Raw genomic sequence first — 10,457 nt, forward strand, 5'->3', positions numbered from 1 at the left:
AACTACATCTGTGGTGCATCCCAGTACTTTCTGTCTGACCTTCACTGAGTACCTCTCCAAACACTGGGGGCTGGTCCAACTTTGTCCTGAGCCGGTCAGACCAGGTTTTCCTTCCAACTGTGTCGTCCTGCGGGGCCTACAGTGGGCCCTAGAACGCATCAAGTGCTTCACTGCGGAAGACTCCTGATGGGGCTACTTAGTTGACCCAGGTTATTGGCTGCCCAGCAGAAGTACCAGGTTATTATGTGGTCATTCTGTGAATGTTTTGCGAGCCTACCCTAGCTGTCACTAGGCTTCTATAGCGAGACCAGTGTCGTATCTAGGGGACTCAGTCATCTGGCGAAGAGATGAACATGGAGCAGTTATTGGCACATTGAGAGCCTTGAGGGAGAAGTACAGCGAGCTATCGGGGTGATCCTAGCTGGACTTGATTCTCATCTTCCCTGAAGACCTTGGACCTCAGAGACTAGTTTGGGCCATTGCCTAGTTTTATTTTTTTCTAGTTTTATTTTGCCATTTTAATGGAGATTTTGCTGTTGGAAATAAGGTCTAAAGTATTTAATACATTTTGTCCCTGGCTGGTGTGGCTCAGTGGATTAAGCACTGGTCTCTGAACTAAAGGGTCACTGGTTCAATTCCCAGTCAGGGCACATGTATGGGTTGTGGGTCAGGTCCCCAATGGGGGGCATGCGAGAGACAACCACACATTGGTGTTTCTCTCCCTTTCTCCCTTTTCCTCTATAAAACTAAATAAGTAAAATCTTTAAATAAATAAAGTAATACATTTTAAAAGCAGTACTTCAGGTACTGATGAAAGTAGAAATGGGTGTGAAAAATGTGTCACCCTATGGTGTCCCTAGGAAGTTCCCTGAGGCCTTCGATCAGAATGCCAGCTGCGTAGGGACAGGGACCCCGGGTAATTTTCTTCACTATTACATCCCTAGCCCCTGGCACAGGGCCTGACACAGCACCTACTCAGTAGAGGAGTGACAATGCTGACCTCCTAAGTCTGGGAGATACTGGTTGAATTAAATGTTAATGACATCCTTCAGTTCACCAAAGCCCATCTTGACAAAAAAGAAATTATTTTAGTTTCTTGGTACAGGCCAGGGTTCTCAAAAAAAAATCTCTTTTACTTGATATTCTAGAGCAGTAATTCCAGCCTGGGACACAAACATGTGAACTAGTTTTTTCTTTTGCCAAGTGGAAGATTAAGGGGAGTCAGGGGGACTAAGGTTGTTATTTAATTAAAAAGAGAACTTGTTTTCTTATATCAAAAAAATAGGAAAGGCGGCCTTAGGGACTATCCTTTATTCTATACGGAACACAACTCTGTTGTCATTGTTTCCCTTACTTAGCGGGGAATTTAAACTTTTACAGACCCACATCAGCTGCCAGATGGGCCTTTGGGAGCACAGCTCTGGAACTCAGCAAGACAACGTCCACAAGAAAAGGTCAGCAACCAGGGAATTGGAAGATGGTACTTCCCCCTGATGGAATCCATCTTTTTTTCTAGGCAGTTCCTTCAAGTATAAGAATGATTTTGTACCATTTACAAATAGCCATGTAGCCTTTGGGCTGGGAAGGAGCCCAGCCCAGCACTGCCCCAGAGATTCTTAGAAATGCTTGTTGAACAGCTTTGGGAACAGTGCAGTCAACTGCTCATGGCAATTAGGTCGGGCAGGTTCTGGGTTCTTGGCATCTTTATCGTCCATTGAAAGGTTGCAATGACCCCATCTATGTTTAACTTTTAAATTTCATTAAACAACCATTTGCGTGGCCCTGGCTGGTGTGGTCCAGTGGGTCGAGCCCAGGCCTGCAACCGAAAGGTCTCTTGTTCGATTCCCAGTCAGGGCACATGCTTGTGTTGTGGGCCAGGCCCCCATTTGGGGGGGTGTGAGAGGCAACTGATGGATGTGTCTCTTACCCATTGATCTGTTTCTCTTCCTCTCTTTCTCCCTCCCTCCCCCTTTCCTTAAAAGTAAATAAATAAAATCTTTTAAAAAATATATTTGCATGCCTTCTGTGGATCACACACATTTTTCTGATGATAAAAGTTTTATATATACTCATATATGTACATCCCCCATAAGTTGGAATATACACTCGTATATATACGTGTATATATATCACATGTATACATGTGAAAAGGTAGAAATGTATGTGGGTAGATAGTGCTATGATCTGAATATTTGTCGTCCCCCCCCAAATTTACATATTGAAATCCTAACCCCCAAGGGGATGGTATTAGTAGGTAAGGCCTTTGGGAAGTGATTAGTTCATAAGGATGGAGTTGTTATAAATAGGATTCAAGCTATTTATTTGAAGAGATTCCCACGGAGTTTTGTAGACCCTTCCACCATTCGAGGATACAATGTACAAGAGGCCCCTCATCCAACCGGCTGGCACCATGATGTTGGACTTCCCTGCTTCCAAAACAGAGAGAGAAACTTCTGTTGTTTATAAGCTACCAAGTCTGTGGTATTTTGTTAGTAGCCCAGGTGGACTTCATACATGCATACTTACATACACACACATATGCAGTGTGGGAGAGGAGGGAGGGGGAGGGAACAGAAAGAAGTTACTCGTTATTCCGAAATCCAGATATTTCTACTTTTCCCTATTGTCATGTTTTTAATTACCCAAAAGGTTTCCACTGTCGGTTACTTAAAGCCCTTGATGTAGAAGGATAAGCCGTACCTGTTTTAAAGATACTTTTCCAGGAAAAATATTTTTTAGTGCATTTGAAGTTTCTGGTTTGGAATCTCACTGACATCCTTCCACTTATTTTTGAAAGATTTCTTACTACAAGAGAGTGAGTGGTATGGGAGCAGTTTTCTGTAACTGAACTGATTGATCTTCCTCCGCCTTGTCATGGTCTATTTTTAAATTTGTATATGTGGCCTGAAAACTCAGTTCCACTAAAAATGCCTTTATCAATAATGCCAGGGAGCAAGTTGTGGTAACTGCATGCACAACAATACCACTACATCACTGGCTGGAGTCCAAAACATCTCTATGAATCACCCATGGATCCCTGCTTCTTTCTGCCACAAATGTTACACTTTTAGCTTAAGTAGAAGATTCATTTGTTGTTCAGCAAATATTTACTGAGTGCATACCATGTGCCAGGCACCAGTAGAAGCACTGGGGGTACTGTTGTGTGGAGAGCAGGACCAATAAAATGGCATTGGTCCCGTCAAGATAGCATAAAGTATATAAAACAAAGTGGAGTCATTCATGTCAACCAAAATGGCAGTCAGCCATGACACTTTGGTTCAAGAGGGAAACTACCTAAATCAGCAGACACATCTGGCAAGGAGACATACCTAAGATATCTGCACTGGTGATCAGAACAGCTATATCTGCAGAGCGGGACCACCTATAGATGGGCTCCCGGGCAAATTCCCCACTTGCCATCAGGGGCGCCAAGACATTAATCAAAAGACCCAGAAGGGTGGAGCACACCACTTTCAAGGTATAACTGAGGCAGGCTCCAGACCACTGTTGAGACAGCTGAGCTCCACACCCCAGAGTACTGCTCCATGCCACGCTGATCTCCCTTGGCATCAGCTGCTGGAGACTCTGCCCTGCTAGACTGAGGACTTCGTCTGCCCTGCTGGCTCTGGAGATCCTTCTTGCAGGACACGGACAACTCCCTTGCCCACCCTGCTGTCTCCTGGACCTGCAGACTGAGACTCCAGGACTCAGGTTCAGTATCCCCCATTGATTGCTGTGTGTGTATATATTTCTCTTAGATTGTTAGAGTGTGAGTAGGATATGTATGTTGATGTTCTACTTTGAGTGAACCTGCATTCAATAAAAGCTGAGTGAATAGCACAGTAACTCTTGTCTATTCCTTGGTGCTGGGCTGCTCAGCAGGCAGCTTAGCCAAGCAGTTGCCCGGCTGACTTATAGGAAAGACTATATCATGAACGTGTGCTCATGACAACTAATGAATTAAACAGACAAAAGTCCCTGCTGTTTTGGAGTTTACATTCTAGGGGTTGAGGGTGAGGGCTCTGAAATCAAACTTCCTAGTTCATATCCCATTTCCACCACTATTTGCTCTGTGTCACCTACTGTCTCTGTAAAATGATGCCTAGGTGGATAGCAGTTGCAGCTAGAAGTGGTTACATCCTAGAAATATTTTGAAGGTAGAATCAGAAGGATTTGCTGACAGGTCGGGTATGAGAAAATAAATCAGAGATTACTGTAAGGTTTTTGTCCTAACTGGAAGCAGGGGATTTCCATTTATGAGCTGGGGCAGGTTGTGGAGATGACGTTGGGTTTTGGTTGGGTTAATTTTGAGATACTTATTACTAGATGTCCAAGTAGTAACTGTTAAATTAACTCTGAAAATTACTTTCCTGAGCTCTTGCCTTAGAGAATATCAATGAATGATAATTGGGTTGGCCAAAAAGTTGACTTAGTTTTTTTCTGTAGGATGCCTCTAGTAGGGCTTAGTTATCTTTAACTTCATTTCAAAATAATTTTGTTAGATCATATTGTGACAGTTGTCATATCAGCCTGAATTTTTTTAAAAACTTACCAAAATTGGTGAATTTTTGTGCAGCCATCTCAATATTAAAGATGGAAGAAAATATGCAACATTTTTGGTGTACTATGTTTTATTATTTCAAGAAAGATTGAAATGCAAAAAAAAATGGTGTGCAGTGTATGGAAAAGGTGCTGTGACTGAACGTGTCAAAAGTGGTTTGTGCAGTTTCTTTGTACTATTGATATGTTGGCCAAATAATTCTTTCCTGTGGGCCTGTTTTATGCATTGGAAGATGTTTAACAGCACCCCTGGCCTCTCCCACTAGAAGCCAATAGCGGGAGATAGTCAACATATTCAAAATATCCAAATCAATAAATTTATTGGTAAAAATTAAAAATGTGACTTTTATTTTACAGAAAAAACTAAACAGACTTTTTCACCAACCCAATACTTTGAAGACCTGCTTTCAATAATTTTCTCCATTTCCATAAATCTCAATTTCCTCACCTGCAAAGTGGATTTAATCACCATTTCATAGGTTATGAAGGTGAAAATAGGCATTTGTAAAGTAGCCCAATGATCTTGTGTCCATCAAATGCAACATGGTATCGGCTAGCGTTTAATCCTAAAGCCGGATTAAAAACCCTTGTAACAAAGGCAAAAAATTACTACACCTAATAAAGGTAAAAGCTCTAAACCGCGTCTGCACAAGGCAGCTCCCCGACGGTCAGGGTTTTGAAGAAAGGGAAATACGCAGGAAATTAACACGGGGTTTTCAGTAACTGACAGGCTGCCCTAGCGACCACACTTCCCAGCAGCCCTCGCGCAGCCAGACGTCTTCGCGGATTGGACGACTCCTCGGGAGGCGTGTCGGGGGAGGGGACGGGCGCGAGGCACTGTGGGTAGGAGACGGCGGTCGACAGAGACGCCATTTTGTGGAGCGGTGGTACCCTGTTGGAGGTTCTGAGGCACGAAGCCGCTACTTTTGCAACTCCGACCCTTCCTGAAGGTAAGTGTGGCGGCCGGCCGGAACGACCGGCGGTTCTTGCTGTTGGGGAAGGCCTTGCGGAGCTTCCCTTTGGGCCGCGGACAGGCGGCTGCCGATCCAGGCGGATCTCTCGCGGGGCTTAACTATCGGAGGCGTTGGAGGAGGCCCGCGCCGCTCTTCGACGCTGGAGCTGTCAGCTTTCATAGTGCGCTCTCCCGCCCAGCTCCAGGCCTGTTTCGTTCGGCTTCTGAGTGAGTCCCTGTCGGGATGCACTTTCGACTCCCCAGCCCAAAGGAGTCTGGAGCCGTCGCGGTCCCCCGGGCACTCCTCGGCAACCCTGGCAGTCTCCAGCCACCCTCGCCCCGCAGCTGCACCTAATAAGCCCTCCCCGGAAGGCTGTTCTGTGAAGTCTAGTCTGCGGGCTGGGAACCTCTTGGGGGTGGGAGGGGCGTGTGCAGGGAGTTGGGGAAAGCTGGACGCCCCGGCTGGTCGCTCCCGCGGCGGTGCCGCCATCTCGGCCGCGACACCCCACGGACGTGGGTCTGGGCACTGCCCAGGAGACCAAGAGCGGCCTTAGCGATTCTGCCCAAGGCCTTGTTGCTCCCAGATGATTCTCTTCCATTAATTCTGCAAATGTTCGTTGGGTGCCTGCTCTAGAACAGTTTCTGGGCCCTCGCAGGCGTCGGACGCGTTCTGCTTGTGAGTGATGGTTTCTCAGCGCTCGGGGGCTGGGGCGCTGCGGGGTCAGGACTGCTCGGGCTGTGGTGGGTATTGTTACCAGAATTCAGTCGAGGTTTGCTCGTGTCAGATTGAATCACCCGTTGGGTTATAAATGGAGTAGATTTCAATTAGCTCGGCATCTCCGCTTCTAATTTGAATTAATTTTTTCCATCAGAAATTTTAGAATTTCATGTTTTCCCTTGTATTGATTGATAAAGACACTGTGGTTAGTGTTTTAATGGTCATCTACCCCGCTACTGGAGTTTCTTTGATGCGGAGCAAGGGAGCTCATTGCAGCTCTGTCCTTTTTGCTTTGTAATCTTAAAGTAGGCAAGGGAAGGACTGTTCCGCTTGCACCCTTTTATGGGTTTGTTATCGACTACGGAGTCTGCTATCTTAAAGTATGCTTCGTTTTCCTGCTTTCCTCATAGTGAACAAAGTGTTGCATGATTTCAGTGTTGGCCATTGGTCCCCTTTCTGTGCTTTTGATGGCATTCAAACCTCAGTAGTTTCCCAGCTTGTGGAATAATGGACTTAAATGGTCTCTCACATTTGCAGCAATCAATCTCTCTTTTCTCCTAGAGAAAAACCAAACTTGAATCTTTTGAAGCAGCGAGCTAGATCTTCAGTAAGGCCATGGGTTCAGACAAACGGTAAGTCGCTCCTGTACGTGCCTTTCACCTCAACGTTTCAGTGAAGACCGAACAGTTTTGTAGCTTGTCTGCTCATCAAACACACGCTCGAGTGCCTGTCTGCGCCAGGCCTGCCGGGAGCACTTTCACGACCCCGCTGTCGCGAGCGTGCAGTTTGGTGAGAGAATTAACGAGCTGTGTGGGCCGGGCTGTGAGAGAGGAAGTTGGGGTGCTGTTAGAACACATAGGAAGCATGCATTTTCTCTCTGGAAAGGGCCAGGAAAGCTTTCTGGAGAAAGAGTTCTCTAAGAGGAAGCCTGAAGGATAAGTAAGAATTAGGCAAAGGAGTGCGGTGCCGTGAATCACTGAGGGTTCCCCCTGTGGGTAGCGGCCTCTGCAGAAGCCAGGGGGCCGCGTGCTGTGGCGCTCTCTCTGCACACTGCCTGGGGGAAGTGGTGCGCGGTCCGTGAGTGCCACTTCTTGTTACTGTCCCCTGCGTCCCCTGCGTAGCTAGGTGATCCAGGTTGATAGAGCTGAGAAGTTTTGGCCTGTGGACAACGTATAAAAAACTGCTCAAGAATTAATGGAGAATTAAGGTGAGAGCTTTGGGCTCCTGTGTCCTCTATAGATTTCTCTCGCTCAAACCATTTGATTTAAACACAGAACCTTTACTTCTTCAGCCACCTGCCTCCTTAGTATTGAGGCCAGTCCCAGTGATGGGTGAAACCGATGGCCCTGAGGAGGTCAGGAAATGTGCGTGTCACGGGATGCCATTATTTTAATTCTGTGTCAGCGGTCTGTGGTTCCAAGTAACTTACTAACATTTACCTTTTTGGGGCCTCTCGTCTCCGACCTTCACAGTCGTGAAATAATTCTAGACTTGCCATTTTCACTGATTTTTTTTTTTAAGTCTGTATATGCTAAAGGAGGTGCTTGTAAACCTGTCCTTTGTCTTGTCCTTACAAGCAGTTTCATGAGCCTGGTAAACAATTTATGACAGAACTATGTGTACCTGTGGTCAGCTGGGTGTAAGCCTCTTGTTTTTGGATTTCCCAGTGCTGCCCAGTAACCAAAGAGAGATGCGGATAGGAAGCGATGTTCTCTTGGCAGCGCTGGTTGTGTCCAACAGATGAACTACTTCGTTAACTGCCTGCTGGAGAAAGGGTTTATTTAGCACATCCATGTGGTCGTGATACCCTTGAGAGTGGGCGAGTCAGGATGTGCTGGCCTTTGAAACTGGGTGAAATGCTAATAATTTTTTTTTCCTACCTTTGATCACTAAGATCAAAATCGAGGGGGAAAGGGGTGATGTGTAGACCACAGGCTTGGGAAAATGCGGGATAAATTTGAGCAACCTGAACCTGGCCCTTTCTCAGAAATATTAAGCCCAAACATTTGACAACTAAGTTTTCAGATTTAGCATGAATTCCTAAAAATTACCTTTGCCTTTAGGGATGTAGATGTTTTCCCAGTGATTGTCTTTGTGAACCAGAATTTAGTGATAAATTTTAAGGGATACATAAAACTATTTGTAAATCTTATAAACTGAGCTATGGGTTTTGTGTTCACCCATGTTTTCTAAAGGCACAAAACGTGATTTACTTTAGAGTAAATGAAAATTATTTTCCCTGGCAGAGTGAGTAGAACAGAGCGCAGTGGAAGGTACGGCTCCATCATAGACAGGGACGACCGTGATGAGCGTGAATCCCGAAGCAGGAGGAGGGACTCCGACTACAAAAGGTCTAGTGACGACCGCAGGGGCGATAGGTACGACGACTACCGAGACTACGACAGTCCGGAGGTGAGTGGCCAGCAGCTGTTGCCGAGTTGTCAGGCTTGTGAACTGTGTGCACGAAACCTCCAGGGCTCTTGAAATACGTGTCCCAAGTGTGGAAATCTCTCCTCTGGAGTGTTACTATTCTGAAATCTAGTGATTGTGACCCTCAAATACACTTAACCTCGTTGTAGTAGTAGCAACGGGCCAGGGTTTACATAAGGCTCGCCCGCACCAGACACTTCTCTGAGCTCCTCACTTACAGGGAGCTCGTGTGGGTCTCCCTGCACCCTGTGAGGCAGGTGTCTTCCCAGTTTAAAGGTGAAGCAGGTGGGTGTAATAGTGTGCCAGCCCTGGGCCTCAGTGGTGTTTCTAAAAGTTGTGGTTTCGGTCACCTTGGCATGCCTCTTTTCATGTTCCTTTCCTACGTGGCTTTGCTTAGAAGTACTTATGCCGCCCATATAATTTTGCACATTGTTTTTTTTCTCTCCACTTTTTCTGTGCACGTAATCTCCACATTGTAACAGGTAATGGTATTTCATTGTGTGTTGAAATACTGTACAGTGAGGTGTTAAAACATTCTTCCTGAACTAAGTGATTGCTGATGGGGTTTTTTGGTTTGGTTTTGCTTTGTTCTGCTGTTTCAGAAAACACTACAGGCACACTTTCATGGAAGTCCTGGATCAAAGGGTGGAAACCCAGTGTGACTTTAATTGTGATTTTGTTTATCGTCAATCAGAGAGAACGCGAAAGAAGGAACAGTGACCGATCAGAAGATGGCTACCATTCAGACGGCGACTACGGCGAGCATGACTACCGGCATGACATCAGTGACGAGCGGGAGAGCAAGACCATCATGCTGCGCGGCCTTCCCATCACCATCACGGAAAGCGATGTAAGGGGGAACAGCACTTCTAACGAGTAGTCTGATGGGCACGATGAACTTTGAACTCCCGTTATCTTCCTGTGGTACTGTTTTATCTCAACTAGTGAAATAGGAGGAGGGGAACCCCCCCCAAACCCAAATTTATTTATGAAAAATTGTGTATTTATTCTTACATGTTGAAACGTAAGTAGCCTTCAAAGTACTCTGCATTTGATGCAGCGCATCTATCGAGGCTTTTTTTTCCACTGCTCCAAACAGTTTTTGAACTCATCGATTTTGATGCCTTTTAGTGTTTCTGCCGTTTTTTGTTTCACCTCTTCCACACCTGTGGAACGTTTCCCTTTGAGGATTTTTTAATCGGTGAAACAAAGGGTCACTTGGGGTGAGATTGGGTAAATAGGGAAAGTGGGGCATGGGGGTTGTGCCATTTTTTGGTCAAAAACTGCTGAACACTCAGCTCAGTATAGGTGTGTGCGCTTATAAATCACCCATAAAATGGGCAAATGTGTTGAGTTTTCAAAAATAATGTTCACTGAGGCCGAACGCAGCCTCTCACAATAATGCCAGCTAGTACACTGATATACATGGGTTCATAGAACTCTCAACTAGGAGGGGAAGCCTGTACTACAAGGGGCCCACTCTCCAGAAGATAATTCCAAGGGTTTCTGGGGAGAGGAATCTCCCCAAAAAGAAGTCTTTTGGGGAGACTTCTCTCGATTTGGTTCATTTATTCATATAAATTACCATTTACATTTAGGCTTTTAAACTCAGTGTAGAATTTCTAGATGTTCCCTAACTACAGGGATCAGGTCTTGTTCCTTCTATATCCCTTAGGAGGTAGTCAGTACATTTTTATTGAATTGGTTACTTACTAGGGGAGCATGTATCAGTAAAAACACTTACTTCACGATCTGGCCACCCTTTGATTTTCTGAAAATTACACTACTACCCATGTG

At 45.5% G+C, this 10,457-nt stretch overlaps 1 protein-coding gene across 1 annotated transcript in view; it reads left to right on the forward strand.

The window, feature by feature from the left end:
* Positions 1 to 5,355: 5,355 nt before the first annotated feature.
* RBM5 (RNA binding motif protein 5) overlaps positions 5,356 to 10,457 on the forward strand; it is a 23,149-nt gene continuing 18,047 nt past the window's right edge. Inside the window, exons 1-4 of the mRNA XM_053929686.1 lie at positions 5,356 to 5,510; positions 6,792 to 6,862; positions 8,477 to 8,642; positions 9,355 to 9,510. Of these exons, the coding sequence (XP_053785661.1) occupies positions 6,846 to 6,862; positions 8,477 to 8,642; positions 9,355 to 9,510 (339 nt within the window). The 5' untranslated portion in view covers positions 5,356 to 5,510; positions 6,792 to 6,845. The remainder of the gene's footprint in view (positions 5,511 to 6,791; positions 6,863 to 8,476; positions 8,643 to 9,354; positions 9,511 to 10,457) is intronic.

This window comes from Desmodus rotundus, chromosome 8, assembly GCF_022682495.2.
Source record: "Desmodus rotundus isolate HL8 chromosome 8, HLdesRot8A.1, whole genome shotgun sequence".
Taxonomy (NCBI): Eukaryota; Metazoa; Chordata; class Mammalia; order Chiroptera; family Phyllostomidae; genus Desmodus; species Desmodus rotundus.